The sequence below is a fragment of the Pempheris klunzingeri genome, chromosome 21, assembly GCF_042242105.1.
Source record: "Pempheris klunzingeri isolate RE-2024b chromosome 21, fPemKlu1.hap1, whole genome shotgun sequence".
NCBI classification, from domain to species: domain Eukaryota; kingdom Metazoa; phylum Chordata; class Actinopteri; order Acropomatiformes; family Pempheridae; genus Pempheris; species Pempheris klunzingeri.
This window is the reverse complement of record NC_092032.1, coordinates 14271965-14299964: the sequence shown is the minus strand read 5'-3', so window position 1 is coordinate 14299964 and position 28000 is coordinate 14271965. Positions and strand designations below refer to the sequence as shown.

Sequence of the window (28000 nt, the reverse complement as noted above, 5' to 3'; positions counted from 1 at the left end):
AGTGGAGCCTCGGACGGGACTGGACCAGGGAATGCTTCACCAAGCTTTTGGTCGTTACGGAAACTAACGTGGTCAATGCCAACGATTCCCGTGAAGGCGATGGGCTGGTGCGCAGGTGAGCCAACGTGAGAAGAGGCGCCCCAAAGGAACCGCTACGCGTTTTAACAGTTTGAAGAGCCCAGAGACATGTCGAGAGACAGCATGACAGGCGTACGAGGAGCCCATTCACGCAATGCGAGCCCCGCTTCGCCCAAGGAGAACGGACACGCCGCTGCGATCCCCGCTCAGCCCAACTTTCCTCACCCCTCAGCGGGGAGCACACCCGATGACACCCCGCTGTCCTCCACAGGGGAGCTCACCCAAACCTGGCTTCACGTTGCTAAAACCTTTGTGCTCATTTTCCCCATTTATGTCCTGGGCTATTTTGAGTTCAGCTTCAGCTGGCTGCTGATCGGACTTGTTATCTTTTTCTGGTGGAGGAGGAACACGGGAGGGAAGCACAGCAGACTGAGCCGAGCTCTTGCTTTCTTTGATCAAGAGGAGAGAAGTGTCAAGCAGAGCCTGACGACCTCTGATTTACCACCATGGGTAAGAAATAATGTCCTCAGCCGTTTGTCCCGGCTGAGCTGTTTCTCTGAAGAGCATGTGGTATTTTTGTGAACAATATTTTTGAGTTTCCAGGAAAAAACAATCAGCTGACAAGAGCAGGAGGAGCAGAGATGAGCTGTAAAGCTGTGATGGAGCAGCTGCCCCCCCCCAGCAGTGACATTAGACTGAGTCCCAGTCTAAATACAGCAGGGTACAATGGTGAACCAGACACCACGCTGGAAAGGAAACATGCCCACAGGGTCCCTGTTATTTTGGGATCCAGACTGCTATCTCTCTTGCAGTAACTCCCTCTAGTACTGAAGCAGTTTATCTTGGCAAACTTGTTGGATCACACTGGGGCTCTTGACTTTTCCTTGTCATGGTTAATCAGCATTTAAATGTTTAGGGCTTTGCTGGGAATCTCCAAGAAACCTTCCCGAAGACCCTCAGCAGCTCAGCTTAGCTTGTCGTTAATTATTTCTTAAAGAACTACATTTAAAAATTCATTGTAATGCCATGAGTGCAGAACTCATGTTGACACTCAGTCATATGCTATGTGACTTTTCTGCAGCATGTGTCCCTCCTTAAGAGGTTTGTAAGACACCGTGTAATCCATGTTGTTAACCGCTGCCTGGAGGGAGATGGATTACAGCATTAAGGGGACAGTAAATTACTTGGCTTCTTTTTAGGGTGTCATAGTAAATGAATGCACTTAGTCTCCTTGATGAAGGTTAAACACTGTTAATGAACAAGTATTTAAATTTCACATTATCCTCCACATCGACTCTGGAGGCCCAGTGGACAGAGATAACCTGACTGTTGTCGTATTTATTAGTCCACTGGGTATCCTCTGGAGTGGAAATGAGATTTTTTGGACCCCAGATGATCTCAGTGGTTTAAGATGAAAACACAGCAAACTGGAGTACCTCTAAAGTGTCAGATGCTTAACTTATCAATCTATAAATCCGACACGTTCCATGTCAGATATATGACAGAATCACAGATCAGCTATAATGCTCAGTGCAGCCTTGTGTTTTTACAGCAGTAAAAAGCTTATTCTGCTGACACATGGCTGAGGATGCATCCAGGCTATTAAACGGGGGTGGTGGAAGTAGATGGGATAGAGCAACAGCATCCCATTGAGAGGAAAGAGCCATTATTGAATGGCCTCAGCATCCCTGCCTTAAGCCTATCTGTTGATAAAAGAAACTGCAAATCAAGCACTACATGTTAACTCTGGTCACATGCGATGTAGCTGACCATCACAAGAAATCACACTACACCTGCCAGAGCTTTACGGTGATCTATTAGCACGGCCAAGACTGACGAGCCGAGCACATGCGACCGCATCGATACTTCTCTGTCAGCAGAGGTGGAGACTGTCAACAGGTAGAGCTCCTAAATCTTGGCTGGTTCCAGTTTCTCCCTACTAGGCAGCAGTGGGCCTTAATGGACATGTCACTGCTTCCACCAAAGCCTTTTTAGTGGAGTGCCCCTGTTCCTGAACTTCTACTGATGAAGTCCACTCCTCCCTGCTCCAGTTGATACCCTCAGATGTACTGAGCCTGAGTCACTGGCTGTGAGCAGCCACTCACACTTGAAGCATTTTTCACATTTCACTGTTGCAGATTTTCTGAGTCTATAAGTCCCATTGTGCTAACATATGAATATGATGCCTCATTAACTATGTAATTAATAACAAGTTTGGTTTGTTCCCTTGTTCGGCCAGTTTGAACTCAGGGAGAATAACCTTCTTAATTTAACAAGGCCAAACACGACTGTTTATTATGCTTTCAAGACAAAAACCCTGTTGACCTTTTAGTTTTACACCAACACAGCTGAATAACTAAGAAGGTCTCACTTTCTGTCGCACAGCTCAGATTTCTCAGCCAGCACTTAAAAGGTGTCCTTTAGAGTCTGTCATCCATTGCTTTACCTACATTTTCTGAATAAGGTCACTGTGTCAGGTGTAATAATGAAGCCATACAAGCATCTGCTCCAGAGAATTACATTTTTTTCACCTCACAACAAAACGATTGGCCTGAGTCAGTCACACAAACTAGAACTTTCTGTTCCATGTCCTCCTGATCTTGTCCCTGCTTTATCCACACTTTGACATAAGTGCTGAATAAGCACTTTAGCTGCCTGCATGAAGAATAGTCTTGTCCATTGTATCTGTCGCTCTGCTTGTCATATCTCACTTGCACTCCGGCCAGCCGCGTCACTTTATCTTACTGTTGAGATTAGGGAGTAAATGAATTCAATTCTGCGTGATGGAGAGGCAGCCTGGCTTATCTGTTATTTAATAAGGCGGTGTGTGCACACACCTTTGTGGACGGTGCTGACTTTATTCCAGGCATTTCCTTTACCCCATGTTCAATCAATGCCCTATTCAAGAAGATTAGTCCAACTGCAGCTCAGTCTCACAGCATGAGTGAAAAGTGAGATGGACTGGGACTAAAAGCAGGATATAGGTGCTATTAAATATCGCTAATGCATTAAGAAGCTACTTTATAATTCACCTGTAAATTGTCATCCACATTCATGAATGCACAGGAAAAAAAACAGTTCTAAAGTTTGCACTGATGTCAACACCTAGCAGACAAAACATGGTGATAAGAGAAAGGTCAGTGCACTCTTCAGGGAGGAATGAAAACTGTGGAGACATGACCTTCAGATTCAGGCTATTTTATTTGTTCTCGTGGGTAGATTTGCCTTTGACGAGGCATCTATCTTTACTCATCGAACAAACCACACAAACTGTAGACAGACATGACAAAAATACTCAAGGCCCCAATAATCAGGACGGAAAAGAGAAAAATATCAATAAATAAACACTAAATAAATAATCATTAGAATAGACAGATACAATGCAGGTGAAAATAAATAGATAGATGAGTAAACATTATTGTACCTTTGTTTGAGGAGTGAATCTTCTTTTCTTCAATGTTTCTCTTTTATATCAATCAATATCTCTATACCAATGAGCTCCTGTATCATCTCATGCATCATATCCCTGCTCTCTCTCCCTTAAGTTGTTTTTGTATTGATGATTATTATTGTGATTAAACGGTTGTGCTGCTGTAGCAGTGTAGAGAGCCAGAGTTGTTTTAATATTCTGAACATCTTCAAGCTTTTCTGGAAATGTGACTAACGTCACAAATTTGCACTACATACAACAGCAGCCTGAAACTGTTTCAAATGAAATGCTTGCAGTGAACTTCAGTGCAACAATTTGACAACAAAGCCGTCTGTCTCTAAATCTTAAAGAAGGTGAATTTGCACCTGACAATTTGGCTGGGAGTGTTTTTAGAATTTTCATCTAGAAGCCACTGATGTTTAGTGTTAATTAGCAGCTGCAATCGGGAACATTGTACCTTCTACACATCTGCTTGTTAGCATTGTCACTGTGAACGTGTTAGCACGGTGAAGTTGGCAAGTTGCTTGTTGTGATTATGGTGTGATGATACTGTTTCATTTAACTTGTATTTCTGTAAAAATATTTTATACCTTGTTTCCTCAATATATGGAATGCCCAAGAGATACGTTCAAACTGGCTTTTCCTCAGAAGCTGCTTTGAAAGCAATTTTGAAAGTTTTTCTAAAGTAAAAGTTCAAGTTTGGGTCAGGGAAGGGGATTAACTTGGCACTTTGTACTACATACAATAGTAATGTGAAACTGATGAGAAGAAAGCTCTGCACACTTTTGGTTTCCACCACGGTGATTCTGCATCTGAGCGTCTGGTAATGAACTCAGTGATTTTTTTCCAGAGTGATGGCTTTTGAAACTGAAAATGAAAAAAATATATTTTCACTCACAATTTCACTCATTACTTACATTCAAATGATTGCCAGTGGAGCAAAGCTCAGCGCACAGATTGTATGTGGAACTTTAAAATATTGCATTGTCAGCCTCATTGAAACCAACATAGACTTGAAATCATCTGCTTTGTTTTCTCCATTGCAGGTCCACTTCCCAGACGTAGAGCGTGTGGAGTGGCTAAACAAGGTAAAGAATTGGGTGGCTGTCTCATAAATTTGTCTGCTTGAGTGAAGCCCTCCTTCTTGCTTTTTATAAAGTGGAGTAAATGCGATGCCCGTCGCTCCTCTGCTCTCTCATCCTGCTGTGTGCTGTAAATGTTGCCACACCGTACGCTGCAGCACATCTGACTTAACATGCAGCCCCGTTTCTGCAGCGCTGTGAAAAACATTAACCCTTGTGAATCCCTGTGGCAGCAACCTGGATGTAACCTGTAGACACGTCGTGCATTAAAATTATGAAGACGCTGACATCAAAATTTCATTGACAGTGTTCTGGCATGATGCGTATGAGTCTGACAAGATTGTAAAGTAACTATATTATTCACAGTGAGAGAGATATGAAGAAGCAAATGCAGTCTAAAGGGAGTGGAGCAGACGCAGTGACATTAATATCCCAGAAAGTCTGACAGCACATACATATACGTGCCCTTTAGAATAATTATATGATGGAGAAAGGCAACATTTTTTAGTTTGTCCCATTAAGACTCTGCTATGATTTCTCTTTGAAGTGCAGCCTTTTCTTCCTGCATCCCCTCAGGCAGTTAAACAGATGTGGCCGTACATCTGCCAGTTTGTGGAGAAACTGTTCCACGAGACGATCGAGACCTCGGTGAAGGAGTCCAACGCCCACCTGAGCACCTTCTGCTTCAGCAAGATCAACATAGGAGACAAAGTGAGCACCTCTCAGTGTTAATGCATGGTTCTAAGACTGATCATGTGTTGATTCAGCAGTGGCAAAACAGACTACTGGCAGCAGGTGCCGTTGGGACAACTGGTGAGGACGTGTGGGAGCTTGAATGTGAACATACATGCACACCGCTGACATGTGTGCTTGTTTCATAAATAGTTTCCATGTGGGGTCAGGAGAAGGGTCGACCTTGTGCCAACCATGTGGGGGTGTGGGAGGGGTGGAGGCGTTGGTGTAGTGTTGATGGACTGGAGTGGTGCGGTGGTCATAATCGTTTCTTGTGTTGCGGTGTAGCCCCTGAGGGTCAACGGGGTCAAGGTTTATACAGAAAATGTGGATAAACGGCAGATCATCATGGACCTACAGATCAGGTGAGCCTACCAGATTCCTGTTTAAATCATTATTGTTTTACCCGTGTAGATTCGTCTTGATAGTTGTTCACGATGGTTTTCACAGAATTTTAAAGAGTTCTCCACTGTTTTATTATTGCACTCCTATAACATTGTCGGACTCACGATGGACAGCTTTTTTTGAGAAAAGCATCTAAATTGTTGCAAGAAAACCAAAGACTTAGTTTTTTTTTACTTCACTATTCTCTTCCTTGTCAAAACCTGAAGCCTAAATTGCCCACAATCCAGTTCAAACACAGCAATTCAGCGGGAGATTCTGCTGTGTTATGCTAGTAGTGGTTAATGTCAGGTCTCGCAGTTTCCCCTGGAGCCACAAAAGGCTTTTCTCATACATGCAGTAAGCATTAGTACTACAGATGGAATGCCACTTTAAGGGACTTAAGGACAAAATAGAATAATACAGTCAGTGTAGTCAGAGTGACTGACGGATCTGTTTACAGTGCAGCCAAACAAACCCACAGTGTTCAAATGACACAGTCAGTCAATAGTAAATGCAAGTGTGCAAACAACTCAAGTAGTTTTTTGCACAAAGCAGAGCACAGTAGACTGGGTTACCTAGCTGAGAAGTTGGTGGTATGCAGCCACTTGTCACCTGCAGTCACCTGCAGCTCTCTGTGGCCATTCCTTCTTGTTCCGTGCAATATTTAAAACTGATCCACAGTCCAGAAAATATTTGTAGTGTTTTTTCTTTAACGGGTATTGTCAAGGCTAACCTCTGTGGCAAATAATTTTGCATTCCCTGTGACAGCTTCACAATAAAAGCCACCGTTTGTTTCACAAGTTTGGTGTTCGGTGTGAGGGAAAATGTTTGGTTTACATTAACTGTACAGCTCTGAAATGGCGTTAAGGGAGTTAACAGCAAGTGGTAATGCCGGTTTACATGCAGCAATGAAGACAATTTAAATTAAGTGTGGGAATGGCGGACTCTACCACTAACAATAACAGATCTTAAGATTTATAACTTCAAAGGTCTGCAAAACAACAAGATTTAATAGTGCTACATATGACTCCTTCAGCTAAATGAGTAGAATGGTGTCGTATCAGGGGGGAAAACCTTATGATGCACGTTTGTGTTTAACAACAACACAACTCCATTAAGATAATGAATAAAACATGCAGTCTCTATGATGTCTAAACTGAACCAATCTCATGTCTCATCCGACCAAACAAGACCACAAGTCCTTTTCAAACTGATAAAAAATTTTGTTTCAATCAGACATATTTTGTGTTTTTTGTCACTCAGCTTTGTTGGCAACACAGAGATTGATGTAGACATCAAACGCTACTATTGCAAAGCCGGTATTAAGAGCATCCAGGTAAGGAATATCCTTTTTGTCTGTCTCATATCCTCCCAGAGTTACTTTCCTTTGGCATGAGTCTTGGCCTCTACAATGGTTGTCAGAAAAGGGCCATGAGGCGCTGAATATAAAGTGACACAGTGACTTCTGGCAAAGGTCTGCCCTGTCAGCACTAGTTTTAGAGGGATTTGTTAGTACTGGATGTACAGCATGGAATAACAGGACACTGAAGATATTTGGACGGGAGCTTTTCTCCTTTCACCAGAACTTTATTTCTAATTATTTCTGTGCAGCGACGTCTCTGAAATGTCTCCATATATAAAGCTTTTAGTGTAAGTGTATAATTTAATCTATACTGCTGATATAAAAGCACAAATTACTTGTATACTATGTACTCATACTGATGAGGCTGTACTTAGTCGTATAACAGTGAAGTAAATAACAACAGCCATTGAGAATTGCTCTACAGCTTTGGTTTCCAACCTTAGACCCTTTCAAAATACAGCAAAGCCTGCTTGTAACCCTTTGTCACATGGGTGCATATGTGTAAGTGTTGTGAACAGCTCTGATACTGTTTTAACATTTGCATGATAAAGATATGTAACCTCTTAATTCTGATCATCCTCCTCGAGAGGATTCAGCTGCTCCCTGTAGTGCCTAAGTGTGTTTTGTTTGTGTGTGTTTTGTGTGTGTGTGTGTGTGTTGTTTTTTTGGATGTCCTTGGCCCTCTTGCGTGTTGCCGCAGTGGAACATAACAGGCAGAAAAAACAATCAGTGTGCCTCCTTGGAGACCGAGTGCTGTTGGGTCTGTCCCCGGGAGACATTTGTTGCTCGCTGCCCCCATTATGTAACTCAGGCAGACCTACATGCAGCACCTCACCATCTCATTATCAACCACTAATCAGTCCCCATCACTCCTTGAGCTGGTTTACATTACACAGAGCAGATGGGTTTGACATCCATGATAACGCTGAGATTAATGATGGCTTTGTGAGGAGTGCGGTTAAACTCTGGCTCATATTGGTCTATTATTATTTATTGAATATCACCTTGTTGTGTGGTCTCACTAATAGAATGGTGGCCCACTCTGCCCCACAGCTATTTCATAATAAAATGTCTGTTAAACCTGCAAATAAATTACATTTTCAGATTGATTTCAAAGTGCATTTTCTTTTATAAATGGATCTGGAAGTGGAATGGAAGGCCTATTTATCTATGAGTTTCTTTCCAGTCAATTGTTGGTGTACGTCAGCTTTCCTGTAAGACATAGTTAGTCCTGAAGACAGATGAATCAATACTTGAAATAAATGTTTAACACCATTTCCTAAAGCTAGAAACTGACGCATGGCTTTGGGACAACATTGGGATGTAAAATGTGTCACAGGTTTTATTTTACGGGTTTAATGCGAATGCATTGAAGTTTGAATCTATCTGAATTTATAAACTTACTTACTGCCTGCCATTTTCTAAGGGGCTGATTTAATCTCACAGATAACAGAGTGATGGATCAGTTTCCCAAGTTTTTAGTCAGCGGAAATTATGTCTCAAATTGAGCGTCCCTCTGCCACAGAAATAAGTCTTATAATGAATGCGGTGACATTTACTTCAAAGAGCTGCACCCAAACGCTAAAAGAGCTTTATTGGTATTAGCTTCAAGAGCGTTATTGGTATTAGTTTCACTGGTGCTTTATTACTAATGGGTTCACTGCTGTAATTGATGTTTCAGAGGCTATTCTACTCGGGCAAGATTTTGTAACTATCCATCCTGAAAATACAAATATAGCTTCAAAACAAATATATTGGTGCTAGAATTTAAACACCCTTTGTTCCCCGGTGTGGATTAGAGCAGCTGTGCGGTGTCCACATGACGCATGTAAAGCACTTCCAGCACCATAATCCTTGTAATTGTCGTAATATGTTATGGAGAAGGTGCAGGATGACACGGGGCAGGTGTGAAGTCAGGCTGTGATCGAGTTTCCAACCTGTCATGTGCTCCAGCTAACGGCTCCACCGCTGAGGAATGTCGAGGGCCAGCAGGGTGAGAGTTCCCTTAACGCACGCGTGTGTCAATGTGTCCCTCTTGTGTTTCCATAGATCCACGGCGTGTTGAGAGTGGTGATGGAGCCGTTGCTGGGTGATATGCCTCTCATTGGAGCTCTGTCTGTGTTTTTCCTCAAGAAACCAGTAAGTCCGGATGCTGATCATATGACATCAGTTAATTAGTTTAAACCCGTTTAACAGAGCAGCAGTGGAAGTTATAGTGACACTGCTACCATTTCAAAATAATCAGAAATTTTAAACTGAAGGCTGTCTTTCTCTTCTCTAAATAGTCTTTCTTGCCAAGGTTGGACCCATTTCTTTGAATATCACAAAGAATGTCCAAAGAATATCTTTTATACCTCAGTTTGGTTCTCACTGTCTTTTATATTCTCACTAATTTCTGTAATGCTGCCCCTCATAAAAACAAAGCACGCTGGTTTTCTGCTTTCTCTTTCTTTCAGGCATAAATAATTGATGTACTTTTGCCTTTAAATGTTAATTTCTTGAGTCAAATCACAGCTGAATCACAGTACAATGAGTTTTCTTTCATTTTACAGCATTAACTGCTGGTTTCATTTCACTTTGTTTTCTTTCTCTGGCATTTCTATCGACGTTGTCTACGCTCTTGCAGCTTGAACACTCTACATCACTTTACGTTATTTGCATTTCACATGGCCATTTACTGGGATCTTTAATATTTCCCAGTGCATATTCCATCAATCTCCTTGTTCAACCCACGTGCAAGAGCCACTGCTGCACAGCTTAAAAATGTTTGACCGATTTATACCAAATGGGAGGACCCAGTGGAACTATAACAGAGCTTTAAATAGCTGCAGATGAAGCCAGCCCTACTTTGGCAGATTTCTCTACCCCAGGCACTCAGCTACAGCTCAAGGTGGAGATATTACAGTAGGAGGCTGAGGAGAGAAGGCAGCAGCTCTAGTCAGTAAATCCTGGTGCAGTCCCACATATACATATGCACACACAGATACACACTTTTACATCTCAATCTTCTCCCTGCTTCTAGATGTGGAACATTAAGTTGGTACACTGGAGGAGCGAGAAAATGAATTGCAAAAAAAAGTCACAACATTATGTATCCTGGAATCCAAATAACTCATCGTCCTTCTTTCAGCATGCCAAACAAGGTCTGATCCCGAGTGCCAAATGAAATAGAAACATTTCCAGACCATAAGAGGTCTTGGCCACGGCAGGTTTGTGTGATCGCACTAATGTGACTCTGTGCAGTGGAAATAAGAAGATGCAGCACATTCTGAGACCTCTAGAGAGATTTCATTGCTCTGCTCAGGCTCAGTTGAACAGCCTCACACTTTAAATAAGGACTTATGAATTAGGATCAAGCAGTGGAGCATATCTACTTCATACTATTTAGGCAGCAAAATGTCCAAGATAATGACAAAATTTAGATTTCGAAGAAATAGTTTTAATAGTTAGTAATAACTGACTAGCTTTATAGCTGGAGGTCCTGTTAACAGTTTTACAGACGCCTCATTTACACCAGTGGTCTTTGTGAAAAATGTGTTTTGTGCTGCAGGGGATTTTTTTGTTGCAATGGGAAATATTGGAAGCAAGTGTGATTGGCGGCCTGGTATCTACTTCTTATAGTACAAGCATGCTGGAAAGAGGTCGCTAGGTGGCCCTTAAGTTTTATGGACTCCAGAAAATTGTTTTTTCAATAAACAAACAAACATGGATTCAATATTGAATGCATAATTTCTAAACAGGGATTTCACTGCCTCTCATACAAATATCCGCACATGCACACACACATTACCCACAAATACCCTTGCCTAATGTAACCTAATCTAATATCTAATCTCTATCATCACATATAAACTCCAACAGCTATATGTTTGTGTCTGCCTATCTGTCCATAATGTTTAATCTATTTCACTCTTTAGTTTTCATCACATTATTTCACCAATAAAAAAGAATAACTTTTTTCCAATTTTCTATGTATCAAACAAATCGATCAACCAATTGACAATCTGACCTCTAGGTTTATAGTTGGAAACGCTAATTTATTTTCCTGTTTTTTCAGTACATCTGTGTCACCCAAAAATAGCGAGAGCTTTTGACCGCTTTGTAGAAGTGAACGGCAGGCAGGAGTTTCCTCCCCCTGCCACACACACACACACACACACACACACACACACACACACACACCATGTACAACACTCAGACATCCCCACCACATCATCATCTGTAGCCCTGCAGTGCTCCCCTCTCCCCTGCAGCGCTCAGTGCATCTGCTGCAGAGTAAGCAACTGGGGCTGAAAAGTAGGGTGGGAAAGACTCATTAAGACCAGCTCCCTCAGCTTGGAGGCAGAAAAAGATCAAAGATAAGTGAGAGACCTATCTAGATCTACCTGCGTTTCAGGTCTCAGCAGATGCAGTCCGCGCTCTCTTTGATTCACTTTCGCTTTACTGTCTTCCCTTTCCCACATCTGACATACCTGCTGCCAGTTTTACCCTGAAAGTAAATTGGTTGGTACTTTCAACCATGAAAAAACACCAGTATCCCTGACCTCATTATACACTGAAAACTAATGAGAGCCAGAGAGCTGCTGCTTTTATAAATAATTTGATATCAGATGGTTTTTGTATTCATTTCCATACAAGGATCTGTGCCTTCTGTTATCTTGTTGTAAACTAGCTAATTATGCAAACAGCCTCCATTTAAACACTTAGTATGTAAAGTAAGCTTGAATGGAAGAACTGAAAAGGTAAAAACTTTTACTATACAAGGCCAACAAGGGTTGTCATTTTATATTATTTACACTCCAGTGCCTAATTGGTGGGCAGTGAGATAACCTCCAGCCACAATAAGTCACACATTTTCTGAAATAATAGGTGAAGTAGTGCTTTGTTTTCAAAATGAGCAGCAACGTAGCACAGGGGGCAGGGAACAATAAAGTAAAGTGTTTGGATCGATTTAAACTCGTTCACACTTTCTGCTCTTGATCAACTGGTATGCTCTTCTTCCCTTTTTTTTCTTCTTCTTTTAGCTTCTGGACATTAACTGGACCGGTCTAACCAACATACTTGACATTCCGGGGCTCAAGTAAGTCTAAACTTCCTTATCGAGAAATGTAAGTTGGTTTGCAGTGTTTGGTTTCAGGAAACTGAACAAATGTCAACTTTTGGTTATGCTGTCAAACACGTACAGCACAGTGCTATGTAACCGCATTGTTTTAAACTTCATTCATGTATTTTACCTTTAGGGGATGAGTGATTTTGGAGTCCTTGTTATCAAGTATCAAACAACAACAATCTGAAATAAAATAGACGTATCTAAATATCTGAAATAGATATTTTCACTGGACTTTAAGGGTGTATTTAAACTGGGTGCTTCTTCAGTGTCTGAGAAGATAAATTACACCAAATATACTGAAAGTATTTCCTGCTAAAGATGTTTTTTTCTTACCTGCTGAATGCCTGGGCCGTTTTACCACTGTGATAAAGACCTTGACCAGACTGAGCTGTTATGAGTAAACTCACCTTTTGGCAAGGAAACATGAGATTAATGATTCTTAAAATGCGCGTGACATGTAGTACATTTACATGCGCCCACTACTGTAAATAACTAAATTAAGATAAGACTGTAATGATGCAACTGGGCTAAAACAGGCCAGACCAGGAAATGAGCTACTTTTAGTCTGTTTCCTTCTGATCTTTTTCTCATATTAAGTGTCTTTCCCCCTCGAGTAGTTACGTGGACTGTGCAGAGAGTAAATGAGAGAGTAAATGAGAGTCGATTAAGAGTTAAGAGAGCCCAACACAATTACCAGCAGTTGCCTTGAGTGGTTCATACATTATTTACACCCCCAATAAAGGAACACTTGCACGAATGCTGCATGTGGTTTCTGGGATTACAGCTGCTGGTCATATGCTCTTATGATGTGAACAGACACGTTTGCACAGGCAGCGCTCAGTGGCCGTCAGCTCTGCTGTTGAGTCCTCTGTGGGGGTGAAATGGAACCAAGTAGTTAGTGTAAGGCAATATACTGTGTGTGTGTGTGTGTGTGTGTGTGTGTGTGTGTGTGTGCGTGTGTGTATGGGTGTGTTGGCTGTGGAGGAAGGGAGGCACGTGGAGAAAAAGGGTTAGATGGTGGAGTAGAGGCCCAGATGGTGAAATCGTAGCTGCAGTAACAGAGTTCCTTGAATGCAACAGACTGACAGACAGACAGACAGACAGACAGGCAACATCAGCTGCCTACTTGAAGGCTCGCCCTGTGTGTCTCCCTGAACCCTGTCGTTATTACTATGCCACACATGTCTTACTTGTTTACATGTTGTGATGTCTCATTGCTGTTGAGTTGGAGCTGGAATCAGGATCAAAAGAAGATCAAGTGTCTCTTTAGGGGCTCTGTTAGGCCGATCTCAGGCACAGCCGTGCTCTGAGCTAAATGCTAATGCTAACAAGCAGGTGTAATACTCACCACGTTCATCGTCTTAGGTTAGTGTGTTAGCATGTTAACATTTGAGAATTAGCACTGAAGTATACTTTAGGCAGGTGGGAACGTCTTTAGTGTTGGATAAATAGAATCTGGTTCATCAAATATGGACAACTTGAATTTTGACAAGTCAGACAATCACCTGTGTTGTGAATTTCTGTACCAAAAAATTCAGAGCTGTTTTATTCAAAACCACAATCATCAACCTTATAATGGTGCTAGACCACTAAAGTTGTTAGAATTCATCCTCTGGGAACCACGAATGTCTCTGGAAAGTTTTATGCCAATTCATGCTGTAGATGTTGTGGTATTTTACTGAATACGTGAAAACTGGAAACATTGTTGTCTGTACAGAATTTCAGGGCAACCTGTCCAATAGTAGTTATTCCGATATTTTAGTCTCAGCCAAAATGGTGGACTGACAGAACTACACGTGCTACTAGCATGGCTAAAAACCACAGACTGTATATAAGACGTGGACATTGGCTTCACTTTTCAGACTATGTTCAGACAAGCTACATCCACTTCTTTTAGACAGTCAATGCTAAAAACATTACTGTCGGTCAAAGTAAATCCCACAGCACCACACTGTGTATTTAAAAGTATCTGCAGCGTCTGGGTCTGCAGTGAGCACTGTTATCCTGAAATGACTGAAGAAACGGCTTCACCTTTGTCCCTGCGTGTGCACACACAAGCAGGTACCACTGGGTACCAGGGGGTAATAAGCGCTGATGCGGCAGGAATCCCTTCACACCCTCACATCTCAGCCGGAGAAAAGCTCCGGCTCTGATCAGTCCCCCAGCAGAGAATCCTAACGTCTCTAATCGGCTCACGGAGAGGAGCTGCCGTTTGGTTGGAAGAAAAGCTGAGGATTGATCAAATGACAGCTTCTCCAGGCTTTAGACAGCCGCTGCTGCAATGTGAGACACAACAACATGGCCAGGAAGCAGAATTAGTATATTTCATTTAATTGTTTTTGTTCAGAGCAGATTGCGTCTGTGCTGCTCCACTGCTGTGCTAGAATGTAAAAGGAGGCTTATATTTTTAAGGGAATTGCAACTGGTTTTGCAGACATTACTAAAATAGCCTCGGAAATGGTCGCTAATGTTGTCTAAGATTATGACTTACTCATTGTAATTATGTTAACTTTATGACAAAAATAAATTGCAAGGTTAGAATAAACTTTAAAATAAACTGTAAATCTTCTCATATTGCAACTGATTCACGAACCTCAGTGTATTATTTCACCTACATGGAAATCCAACAAACTCAGAACCAATCTCCAGAATATCAAATAGCTGCTGGCCAATTGTGAATTGCTGACATCTGGGTGGTTTGACATTTAGAAACTAGTTCTTATTGCTAAAGCAGTTTTACATAATTCAGCTCGCTGTGTGCTGATGGACTCAGCCTGACGGATCAGTTGACCTTTAGTCTGTGTTTGCTGGTGTGCGTTAGGGTCAGGTGTGCTCTGACCTATTGCTAGTGGAGCTGAAAGCAAAGAGGAAATTAGTGGGTGTAGTAGAATTGCTGTTTTAGACTTTTCACTTGACGGTTGGACGATCTAAAGGGTGCTGGGAAAAGGTTGCTTAACCACATCAGATTATGCCATGTATAAGACGGCCGCTCCTGCTACTGGGCTAAGTTAGGATAGTAAACTTTTAACGGGACTCGTTTATCTTGTGTTAGACTTAGCTAATTGTGAGCTTATTTATGTGGTCTAACAAACTCAATTGCTAAGATGTTGGAGCATCAAAATGGATTTTTGAATTACAGGAAAAAGAACTCTGTTCACTGTTGTTTGGTTTTAATCTTTGCTGGTTAAATTGTGCAAATTTTACATGCAGTGTTTTTTCTTCCAAAAAATACACTGTGGCTTAATAACCCTTTTATTGGTAAAACAGATGTCAGATCCAGTGTTTTAACTGACCAAATATGCACTTGCTTCATTTTGAAATCAGTGTAAGTGAACATTCCTGGTTTTGTTTCAGCGACCGTGGAGCTTGAAAACATTTTATTGAACCTGTTGAAATCATCCTGGGCCAAATCTAACAATACACCCAGTATAGGAGTTCCCTCAATTTATAACACCAATTACACACAGGCTGTCACCTGGCTACTGTAAGCTGCTACAATGGAGGACAACTACAAACCATATGGGATAGGAACATCCGGTGCTGCGTATTAGCAAATGTCCAATTCAGCAATTCTGCAGCACTTAAGTGTCTCTGCAGCCGATTTAGTAGATTTGTCTGATGTGTTTTCAGAGTCCTCGGATCACCCCAGGGATAATTTCAGGATCACAGCCATTTGTCTGCCAGCGTACGACTGCCTTTGATTAGGATATCTGCATGATCAATGGGCAGCCGTGTTGTCATCACAACTGTTTTTCACTGAGGGACAGAGGGACAGAGGGACATCTGCTGAATATGAACAGCAGATGATGAATTTTTATCTTAATTCCATTTTTTCTAACTGTGCAATTGCAATTTTCCAGCTGTGCCACCATAGTTAAATTAATAAAGGAAGGCCGGCGGTGATGCCACTCTGTACCCTCACTGTCATTGTTGTTGTCATGGTGTGTTGAATCATTAGATTAGAATCAGATAGACACTCAGATGTTTGTTGGCTAGAAGCACCAACATGCTTGAATCGACTCCAATTTTCCTACTATCTTCTCACATGTAAAGCAGAAATGTACTGTACTAAGCTGAGATTAAAGGAGAATATTTATAACCCAAGGGCACCCTCACTGTCTTTTAAATAATTCATTGCTGCATTCTGTTTATCTTCCTTTTCTCCCTCTCCTCAACCCACCCTGCTGTCCTTACAGTGGCTTCTCTGACAGTATGATCCAAGACATTATCTACAGTTACCTGGTTTTACCCAATCGTATCACCATCCCACTGGTCGGGGACGTGGAACTGGCCAAGCTGCGCTTCCCCATGCCGAAGGTACCACTGCAGTGTAAAAATGCAACTAAATATGAGATGTGTCTTCTAACTGTTTGGGTTAGTTCATAAGCTGACTGCTTCATAAGGGAATCATTGTCAGATCTCACTGGGTCTGTGTGCTATGCATTTTATGACCTCTTCTGTAATAAAAGAAAATAGTCATCGGGGGTTTGTATATAGATCGCAGCATTAAAACAGAATGAAACAGCCACAGCAGCCAAAAAGCATGTAAAGGATTTGTTGCAGGTATCCATGGCAACAAGATAAACACTTGAGTGTATTTCAATGCAAGCAGCGTCCTTGTTGAGGAGACGCTATTGTGTAATGTTAAAGATATTTTTGCAGACAATTATTGTATGAGTTTGCACTCTTTTCTACTATTTGTGCCAAACAGAATTTAATGTGGAGCCACATTAGCTGATCAAGTGATCAATGGATTGAAAAAATTGCGTGGGAAATTAATAAATAACAAGTTTGGTAATCCACCAATTGTTTCAGTCAGTTATTAAGCAGCAATGTCCCCCAGTAACAAGGCACAGTTTCCTCTTGCACTGCCTCATGACACCCAGTAGGTAATGTCACATCTTATCAAGTCTAACTCCGCTGTGGCCTCAAAGTGTCAGAGGTTGCTATTTCGGAGTTGCTCCCCTTAACGCCGCACTCTGCATCCGTCCACAGGGAGTCCTGAGGATTCACTTCTTGGAGGCTCAGGATCTGGAAGGGAAGGATAAATTTCTGGGAGGGCTGATCAAGGGCAAGTCTGACCCGTACGGCGTCCTGCAGATCGGCAACCAGCTGTTCCAGAGCAAGACGGTCAAGGAGAGCCTCCACCCCAAGTGGAACGAGGTTTACGAGGTAACAAGTTTGGGATGTCTGTTGGAGTACGGGGTGAACGTGCAGTTTGAATACTACTACCATCTGTTAACAACGAGCGTATTCTCCCAATGTGCATTAACATAGGTAATTTGTCTATTGACTGGACATGCCTGCTTGAACAAGCATCAATATGTCTTTATCTTCATTAGGCATTGGTGTATGAGAACTCAGGTCAGCACCTCGAGATTGAGCTGTTTGACGAGGATCCGGACAAAGATGATTTCCTGGGAAGGCGAGTTTCTCTCATTTCCTGCCCTGCTCTGATCCAATCACTCATCCTTCATGGGAAACAAGGTCTCTTTGCACCTCAGCAATGTGCACAAGCCTTGTTGTGAAAGTCCAGTTATATATACACAAGCTATGGACCTGGTGTGTCATTGCAAACTGTATCCCAAACACTCTCTGAAAACCAGAACGGAAGGTGTAATGAAAGTATCTGTGCTGTTAGACGTCAGTTAAAATAAAGAAGAGGTGTTATCTCACAGTTCCAAACCCAAGGGCAAATTGATTTTGCCCCAAGGCTGAAACACTACTCCCCGCCTTGGAAGCACAAAGCAGCCAATCAATAACTGGACCCCCTCTGTTCTGATTAATTGACATGATTTTTCTGCTTACTATTTGCTGTTCCAATTTGAGTAATTATTTGTCGTTATTCACAGCCTGATGATCGATATGACTGAGCTGCACAAAGAACAGAAGGTTGATGAGGTAAAATTAATAAATACATTTTATGGCCAAATATGACTGCTCATGTAATTAGACTTCATTTAGAGTTTATACAATTTATATCTCAAAGGAATAGTTCGACATTTTAGGAAGGAGGCTCGCTTGCTTTCCTGCTGAGAGTTAAATGAGAGGCTCGATGTCACTCTGTACAGTAAATAGCTGGTTAGCTTAGCTTAGCATTAAAACTGAAGACGTGGAAACAGCTAGACTGGCTCAGTCCAAAGGTAACAAAACTTGCCCAAAAGCACCTCAAAGTCACTGCACTCAGGCAAGGAATAGTAAAGCACAGTAAAACCACAGCTTCTTGTTTTTAAGCAGTTTTTCTGTATGGATTAAGCAAACAAAATGTACAGTACAGTGTCAGTGAGGTTTAGAGGTGTGGCTAGGCAGATTTTGTTCATCTTGAGCAGAGCCAGGCAGGCTGTTTGCCCTGTTTCTAAGATAAACTACCCGGCTGTAGCTTCAAATTTAGTGCACAGATATAATCGATCTGTTCATCTAACTCTTGACAAAAAACTGTTAATACTTTTATAGCCCAGTTGTTACAAAAATCACTACTTTGGTCCCTTCAATTACCAAACAATGATTTAACGTTATGTAATACTGTTGCAGTGGTTTGACCTTGAAGAAACTTCTACTGGGAAACTCCACTTAAAGCTGGAGTGGCTATCTCTGCTTTCCACTCCTGAGAAGCTGGACCAGGTACACTGAAAAAACAAGCCCTCTTGCTTTAACAGAGCGAATATTGTCTGTCACCGTGTTACTGCTACTGATACAGAGGTCTGATACAGACCCATCATCTTTCTCTGTGGTCTTTTTCTGTCTTTTCCTGTCTAATCAGGTGCTGCGAAGTGTGCGTGCAGACAGAAGCCTGGCCAATGATGGGTTATCGTCAGCACTGCTTGTGGTCTATCTGGACTCAGCAAAGAACCTGCCAGTAAGATACTGCAATGTTCACTTTATTTTGATGCTGGCAATGCTATTGTTGTGCTTACGTAAAGCCATTCACTTACGTAAAGCTTACGTAGGCCTATGCAGGGTTCTTGTTCTCCACCCAAAACATACACACCACATTTGGCAACACTCTGAACCAGTTTAGTAAGAAATACCAGAGGAGCACGCTTGTTTAAGGATTACTGGTCCTCTTACTATAATGTTTCATGCTTTGTGACACATGAGTGACTCCATCGCCTTGCTCTCAGTGTTGTTTAAGAATTGGTTTTCACTGCACTCTGACCTCCAGGTGAACCTAGCAACCCCGGCAGGATGTTAATTATTTTATTATTTTCGTCATTATCTTAGCTTCTCCAAACCAAGCTATACAACCAACTCCTGGTTATTAAGGATGTAGCCTGCAGCTCCAAACGGGTCAATATGTTTCAAGCAGGTTTTATTACCAAGTTATTGTAGATCAGCATTCTCCTACATCAGGATGTTGTGGCTCCAGTGTCCAACTCTGAACCTCCAAAATCTCACTGTTCAGGAGCCTTATACCTGATTACAGTGATTGAAATGATTTGAAAGCTTTCATTGCACCAAAATATGGTAAAACGTACCCGCAGGCTGTAAATAACCAAGCAGTCCTTCAGTTTGATTTAAAAACTCTGAATTGCTTTTTCACCATCAGTTACGAAATGACACTTTTTTTAGCCATTCCCTCATAACTCCACATTTTTCTCTTTATTCTCTTTCCTCTCCAACCAAGAGCGTCTTCACGGGCAGCTTAGGCTGCGGAAACTTAAGTGAGAGGAGAGCATCTGGCCTAGTCTTTTGTGAGAGCAATACGTCAGAGTATAAAACAATATTTGTGAGTCCCCCAGAACTTTTGCATCCTGGCAGTGTTAGCATTAGCAGTGTGCGCTGATGTGAGTTTTACAGTAACAGGAGCCCTTGAAACTTGTATTTTAAAGCATGTGTTAGCTGCACGGTTTTATTATGATGTCTGATTAAAGTTACCCCCAGTGAACAATAACCATTAACATGGCAGACACTTCAAAGCAGAGTACTCAGCTATGCCTGCTTGTTAGTCAGATGAATATTCTGTTGAATAAGGCGCTCAGTTAAAGATATCTACATTACAAAGAGCTCGCTCATATTTCACTCTGTCTGTATCAGTGGGCCAATAATATTTAGCTGTACAGATACAGAAAGCCTGGAGCTTGTTACAAAAAAAGTCCCACAATGTCTCAAAGAAGCTCCTCTAAATCTTCCGTGAAGGTAAATTCCCTCATTATTCTGACCTGTGTTTTCATTGTTAGCTCCCAGCAGCATCAACAGTGTCGCCCCTCATGCTGCTTTTTATTTATCACCCACATCATTCATCTTTCTGTCCATGTTTCAATCATATTTGTCCGGGTTTTTCTCATGCCTCTCAACCATGCCCGACCACTCTCGTCCTACTAACTGTGGGTGTGATTTTCTCCCCCAAATCTCCTTGTGGCTTAAAGAGCAACCTGTCAGATTTCACCTATGACGGGTTGAAGCAAGTCTCAGTCTTTAAGGCCCTGAAGGTAACGTGGGAAAAATGGAGTGCATGCACATATCACACCCTGTGTCTCATCTGTGCTCTCCGCCTGTGCTCTCAAGTGCACCATCCAGCGTCATGTGATTGTGATTGATGATCAAACAAGCAGAGTGAAATCTTTTTTAAATTTGCATGAAGATGGATGATTGCATTGACTCTTTTGTGCCTTTTTTTGTGCTGCACACTCCTTTCCTCTTATCTGTAATGATCCATGATTTTCCACCTTTGCTAACTCGTGATCTTGCATGAAAAAAGTCTAATATTGCACATGAATATATTTAAAGGAAAAGAAGAAATTGCCTTTAACCTTTATGGTTGAATGAAACTGTGGCTACCTTTGCAGCATGCATATTAAAGGAGAAATTGGAATTCTCCTACCTATACAATTGTCCGCACATGTGCTCACTTTTATTGCACTAGAAGCGATTCGGGCTTTTCAGCAGCAAACCTGCAGAGCAGCCCAGTGTGTGTTTGATTATCAAGAAGCTGATCATGTTCACCTCATGCAGGAGTGATAAGGAACAGGAAGTCATGCTTGTCAGGCCAGCATTTCTGCATTTATCATGCTGCTGAGCAACCACAAACAGTGGGCACTGAATGAATACATTATAATGTACGACACTAATGCAGTTGGAAACAGGCAGACAGAAGCCTGTGAACCAGCTACGACGGAGCTGCTCATAACCAAGCACAGTTTCAGGTTACACAAACGCTCAGAAATAAACTGCTGCATTGTTCCAGTTAGCATGAATCATTTCTTGCCTTTAATATTTCATTGTCACACATGCAGTTGCACTCCATCAGTCCATGGTGAGACTATCTGCAGAACTGTGTGTGACATATTTGGTATTATAGGGAAACTGGAGTACAAATACTTTGCGTTTGCCCCTGTTAGTTCACTCTGTGCTGCATCACATTCTCCTGAGTGTGATGCAGCATCTCTTTGTTGCATTTCTTCATTTTCTTCATTGCGTCCACAGTGGGAAGCTGGTTTGACATCTCAAAATGCTACTGTTCCTAGCCAAAGTCTTCCTGTAGGTCTTTCAGCGTCACTCGCCATCAGAATGGAGATGTATGGAAGCAGACATGTCTAACTTTGAGAACGCACACACAGTGACGTCCACTGTTAGCTTTGTTACTGTACAGGTAATCAGGTCGTATAGCTATAACTGTACTATGCACCTCAAAAGCTTTCAGCTATCTTGCCTTCAGCAACCTGACTGAGTTGTTAAAGACACATCACCACAATGACAAATAACATGGAGATAAGACTGAATATCTGCAAAGCGTTCTGCAGAATGAGTGAGTTTGGTCAATTGTGAGGTTAGCTATTTACTGTATATATGTCAATACAAAATCCCCAATGATCCTCACCTAGTTGCAGGCATCAAGTCAGTTTTATTCATATTGCCCAGAATCACACATTTGCGAGAGCAAAGCACTTTTTATCCTTAGACCCTCGATTCAGGTAAAGAAGGATTCTACAAAGAATTGAACAGGGTAAAAGGAAAAGGTATGTAAAGTATATAGTTTGTTTGTGCTAAGTGCCTTCTCAGGTCAAGTAGTATGAAAGGGAGGGATTGTGTTAATCTGCCTGCATGTACAATACAAAGCTTAATTCTAATGCTGGTGAGAAATAGATGTCAAATTTAAGCACCATCCTCAAGAGAAGGGATAGGTTAGTGCATAAGTGAAGACCTTCCCCCTGGCTTGTAGATATGTAGGGTATCATTGTTCTGTGAGGAATACTGAAAAATACTTAGCTGTCAAAACCCAGCATGCTAAAATTAGAAAGAAGAGGAGACAATGCTTGGCAGTCTCCTTGGTAGCCTCTGTGCCTGCAGCCCTGCTTGTCAAAACGTATGGTAATGTTCCTTCCCTTTTGAACTGCAGAGTCTTTCACCATTGTGTGCTTGATACAGAATCTCAAGAAGCAAATGTTTGAGCTGGGGTGTTAATTATGTCGTCTGTTGGTGGCGTTTATGCACTCTGTGTCACAGTGAGGAGAATCAGCTAACGCTCCCTCTCTCTTATTCTGTAATAGTCTGCAAAGAAGAGTAGCAGCGAACCCTCCCCTTACGTCCAATTCACTGTTGGACACAAAGCACTTGAGAGTAAGGTGAGTCACAGCATCCATTAGTATGATTATATTGTCACATTCTGTCATTTATTCCTGACGTTATGCGTCAATTCTGTGTGAGAAGAAGAATTTTACCTCTACAGGGGAATTTTTTTCATAATATTGCAATTTTAAGCAGGCAGCAGCATGAGGACAACCAAAGACTGAAAACAGCAGTTATGTTTGCCAGAATGTTTCTCGATATTTCTCAGAAGATCTCCGTCTAATTGTTGAATGAAGAGAGAGATCAACTGAAAATTATTGCAGAGGAGAACTGAATGAGATATCATGACCTCCAGCGTGCCATTAAGTGTCGGCTAAAGAGATTTCCCATGGGACATTTCTACGTAGAGTTCAAAAGGGAAATTATTCAGGAGGAATCACTTTAGTGGACCAAATTATTGTTGATGCTCTGTTTTGCCATTTTCCAATTTCTCTTTAAATGAAATCAACAATGTTACTAAATGTAAAATGTTGTGATCCTGTAGGTTAATGTTGTGGCCACAAGTTGTAACTATTTCAGCTTTGCTTCTTGTCTTGTCTTGTCAGTTTAGATTGGATGGCAGACAAGTAAAAAAACAACAACAAAATGACAATACCCATGAGTGTTTGCTGCTGTCGTTATGGAGATGAAGCCAATAAGAGGCACAAACAGAGCTGTAGCATTCATCCAAAACTGAGCCACAATCCAGAGGTGCTGCAGATTGTGTTGTTAGTTTTCTTGACACCATAATCTTTAGCCTCTTCCTCTTCTGTGACATAATTCTAAAGTCTGTGATCAGAGGTTTCTTGATGAAATGCACCTTGGGAGTTGTAGTTAATTTGTCAATGTAGTTTTTTAATGTACAGAGATTTGTATGTTGAACTTTTTATTGAAGATAAACGCAGTTCTTAATTTTTTGTACTAATGGTTCAACCAGAAGAACTTCATATACATCTTAGCTGTAGTAGTGCTTCGATTATGGGGAAAAGTTGACAGATTTCTCCTGATAAATTGGGTTTCTAATTAGCTGCTTTCAAGTGTCTTAATTAACAACCAACAAACGACTACCTGTCTGCCCGTAAAGATCCGATACAAGACCAAGGAGCCTCTGTGGGAAGACTGTTTCTCATTCCTCGTTCACAATCCCAGGAGGCAGGAGCTGGAAGTGGAGGTGATGCTGCATGCATTTTCACTTATGACATTTATTCTTTATAAGATAACGCACCACTCACCAAGTGGTAAAAATAGCTGACTTATCTTAAAGCAGATCTTCCTTTTTCTTAATACACAGGTAAAAGATGACAAGCACAAATGCACCCTGGGTAATTTGACGGTGCCTTTGAGCAGCCTGTTGGCGGAGGAGGACATGACGCTGACTCAGTGCTTTCCTCTCAAGAACTCTGGACCCAGCTCCACCATCAAACTTAAGATGGCCCTGAGGGTAAAAATGGACTGCATCACTTCTCACCGGTCCTGTATGCATTAGTGATGTGAGGGTTCTTCATGTCAGGCCGCGGAAACCGGAACAGTCGCTCAAGATCTGCTGATTCAGACAGAAGGGCTTTTTACCAGGCCGTGTACTGAGTGGCACAGTTGACCCTCTTCACTTCAGAGGCTTCAGCCAATTTACCAATAAATAAGTAAATAAAATAGAATAGAAATGAAAGTATTCTTGCTTCTCCCCAGTGGTATCTGGAATATTGGATAGTTAGATACAATCAGACACTGTTACTCTGGTCAGTGTACAGCCAAAAAACTGCTTTCCACTGAAGAAATAGTCCCTTCGACAGTATTGTCTGTGGAAACCACCCTACACATACCCCCCACCCCCCCATCCTCACTGGACAAGCCTCCTCATAAAACCCCAGTTCAACCCCTGAACTTAATCATAAAGGTGCCTTGTCATTACATGACACTAATGAAACACTGACCTTCTCTTTCAGACGACAATCATTTCAGTTACCGCATGAAAACGCAGGATACCTTCGCAAGTAAATTGCATTGCCCTTCGAGACACTGACACTGGGTGAAATCTCTTGTATTGAATCATCACAGCTGATCAAATAAAAAAATGATTGCAGCCGCATCAAAATATTGACCTACGCTGAAATAGGTTTCTTGTGCTGGATCACAATCAGCATACAGAGATTCATTATGGATATTAAGAAAGACAAGTGGCCTTTTGTAGAAAGATAGATAGCAGCATACGGACAGATTTGGCCAAACTGCTGTACAAAGCTCATCGGAAATACAATAAACTGTTCAGCAGTATCACCAGTATGAAGACTGCTTTACAAGAAATGATTTAGATGATTAGATTAGATGATAGTTTTAGTCACTAAAAAGTATGTAAAATCACCAACCTAACCAAATCCCTTTAAGAAAATTCATTTTTGTAGAGGTTTTTACTTACAGTTGTCACTGCAGTACTTTGACAGGAAGTGACATACACACACAGACTGTTACTCCAGCTGTAACCTGTCCTCCTGTCTCTGTAGATCCTGTCCCTGGAGAAGCAGGTATCCTCAGACCAGCCCTCCTCCGTCCAGGTCAGGAAGTCCAGTGTGCCGCAGCCAACAGCGGCCCCCTCAAAGAGACCGTCAACCTCAGATTCCCCGCTGCCTCCGCCCACGCCTCCGCCGCCCATAGACGCCTCCACCCTCACCCTCCAGCACAGGGACGGCGAGCCGTACTCGGCCAGCCCTCTCCGCAGCCTGTCCAACCTGAGCAGCTGCATGTCTAGCTCCCAGAAACACCTGCCTCATAAGGAGTCCACCCCCAGCCTGGCCTCGGATATCTCCCTGCCCTTCGCCACCTTGGAGCTTCAGCAAAGGCTTCGTCAGCTGCAGAAGTAAATATATATAAACATACCATACATTATTTTTATGATATAGAACGGCCATCCGATTTCTTAATTTCTTTTGCTTTATTTTTCTTTACTCCTCATTTCAGGGATTGCGTTGTTTTGACGTACTTGATTTAAATTCTGCAGTTCCCTCTGATAGGATGTCATCTTTATGAATATTTCATCTGACTACCTATCTGTCAAGCTTTCCGTCTCTCCCTGCATCATTCCTGCTGTATAAATTCACTCTGGAAGTGTCACTGACTTACTCGGTTGTGTTTATAGTGGCTCGGCCCCCAGCCAGTTCCCCCTGGGTGAGGTCCAGCTGACAGTTCGGCACAGCTCCCAGAGGAACAAACTTATTGTGGTGGTGCACGCCTGCCGGTGAGGTCCACATCTACCATCATACGCTCTATTTTAATTTGCTTTTTGACAGATATATTCATTTCCTTTTGAAGGACTTTTTCCCCCCAACTCATTTGTCCTTGTTGTTCGGCCCAAGTCTCAGTACTTTATGTAATGTATGGGTGTTGAATCGTACAGCATTTACGAATGAACATGAGCCATTATATTATTATTATCAAACAGCATGTGCCTTGCAACATGTGAGTGAAACATTTTTGTCCTGTGTGTGTCCTCAGTAACTTGATAGCCTTCACCAAAGACAGTTCAGATCCCTTCATACGCCTCTATTTGCTGCCAGACAAGAGCCGGACGGGGAGGAGGAAGACCAGCACGATGAAGAGGACCCTTAACCCTGTTTATGATCAGACGTGGGTTTAGATATTATTACTATCTCGTGCTTAAAATCAGTGGCATGTTTGTAATCTAAAAACTATTTATGACTGCTCAGATATGTGCTGCAGCTGCCGGGCTTTTCACACGCGTCCTCTCTTTAGGGGTTAATCGCTTAAGAGATGCTTGACTGTTTTTTTTAAACTAAAACATTTTAATTGTAGGAATTGTTTATCTGCATAAAATGTGTGTGTCTGCAGGTTTGAGTTTAGTGTATCGATGGTGGAGCTCCACAGGAGAACTCTGGATGTGGCGGTGAAGAACGGAGGGAGCATCCTGTCCAAACACAAAGGGCTTTTAGGAAAGGTGACTGCTGCAGGTTTTGTTTCTGGCAGTCATTATGAGTGTGCACTGTTCAAAAACATCATTTCTCTTTTGCTTTTCGTTTTAAATTGCAGGTGATGGTAGATTTAAGTGGGGACGACATATCAAAAGGATGGACACAATGGTAAACCTTTATTTAAACTTAAGCACAGTGCAGCAGTTTAAGTACTAAACAGCCTATTTTTGTGCTTTAACATATATTCATTTGTATTTTTTTCTCTTGCAGGTATGATCTGAGTGAAGATGGTCTGACGTCTCAAGGCATAAGAAGTATTCATGACCCCCTCCTCACATAGTGAAACCACCTCTCTGCTGTAATATAGTGATCTTGTTAATATAAGGGCACATCATTTTGTTGTATTCATGTACATTCTTTTCCATATAGTGTACAGGAATCATTTCAGCATGCAAAGACGTTTTTCAAACTTTTCATATCATTATTTCAGTCATGGAGGATCGCAGTTGGGGGATATTGTAACATATTGTAATGGGTTGAAACACACTAACTGCCTTGTCTCTGTTTTCAGTGTTTTATGTAAATATCAAGTTGCTGGTATGTTGTTAGAGGGACTTGCAGGGGTTTCCATGGCATTACTGTATGTTTCCTTAAGGGGAGTTAAATTGAAATCAGTCAAAATTGTTACTGCTTTTTGTCCAATTTGTTTGTCCAACCTGTCTGAAAAAAAAACCTCTTACCAAAGGAAATGGAAACAATCACAACAGAAGGTTTTAGTAGCAGTTTTGACTTTGATATTTTTTGTGCTGCAGTGTTATTTGATTGTTTACCTCCTATTGTTCTTTATGCCTGATTACAAACATGGAATGCACATATGCAAAGATTAAAACCGTTGCTCTGTATATTGTAAAAGGACTGTGCAATATTGTTATATTGTTCTGAACATTGACTCAGACATAAGAGACCTTTGGGCATTTTAGGGCTGAGAACAAGTACTGTGTGATGTGAACAATATAAAGGATACTTGAATAAGGGTTTGATTCTCATTCAAACCAAATGTGACTCCAAACTAAGTGAATAATACGAGCAGAGACTAGAATTATTGCATTTTATGGGCAAAGCTGCCAGAATTTGTCGATGACACAGCTTTGTCACATAGGCTTGTACATGTTTTGCCATGCAGTCAGTCAAACACTTTTCTTGATATCTATCCTGTGCCTTAAAGGAAAATGCTATTTAATTTTTTTGCCTTCTTAATGTTATTACATTGACTGATATGATGCCTCATGGGTTTTGAAAAATAAATGGTTTCTCTTGTGAAAAGGCCTCGTTTTTTCCTCCTTCTGTCTATTCACA

General features: G+C 41.6%; 1 protein-coding gene across 3 annotated transcripts; it reads left to right on the top strand.

The window, feature by feature from the left end:
• Positions 1-13: 13 nt before the first annotated feature.
• Positions 14-27929, top strand: esyt2b (extended synaptotagmin-like protein 2b). Of its 3 annotated transcripts, none has more exons than XM_070852768.1 (23): positions 14-588; positions 4555-4596; positions 5167-5301; positions 5611-5687; positions 6970-7042; positions 9119-9208; positions 12094-12149; positions 16376-16496; positions 17175-17351; positions 17522-17604; positions 18032-18080; positions 18711-18800; positions 18940-19035; positions 20546-20608; positions 22667-22741; positions 23809-23895; positions 24016-24165; positions 25223-25575; positions 25855-25953; positions 26211-26342; positions 26565-26670; positions 26763-26812; positions 26915-27929. In XM_070852768.1, exons 1-23 carry the CDS (start codon positions 187-189, stop codon positions 26982-26984), a joined length of 2676 nt encoding a protein of 891 aa, XP_070708869.1. In that variant the 5' UTR covers positions 14-186; the 3' UTR covers positions 26985-27929. The 3 variants fall into 3 exon arrangements, with proteins under 3 accessions (XP_070708869.1, XP_070708868.1, XP_070708870.1); XM_070852767.1 differs by lacking the exon at positions 20546-20608 and adding an exon at positions 19804-19905; XM_070852769.1 differs by lacking the exon at positions 20546-20608.
• Positions 27930-28000: the final 71 nt, after the last annotated feature.

Excerpts from the sequence above, each read along its gene's own strand:
- esyt2b (XM_070852767.1), top strand. The coding sequence starts at position 187 with ATGTCGAGAGACAGCATGACAGGCGTACGAGGAGCCCATTCACGCAAT. Across the intron at positions 589-4,554 it reads CCTCTGATTTACCACCATGG|GTCCACTTCCCAGACGTAGA; the intron begins GTAAGAAATAAT and ends TCTCCATTGCAG. Across the intron at positions 26,813-26,914 it reads TCAAAAGGATGGACACAATG|GTATGATCTGAGTGAAGATG; the intron begins GTAAACCTTTAT and ends TTTCTCTTGCAG.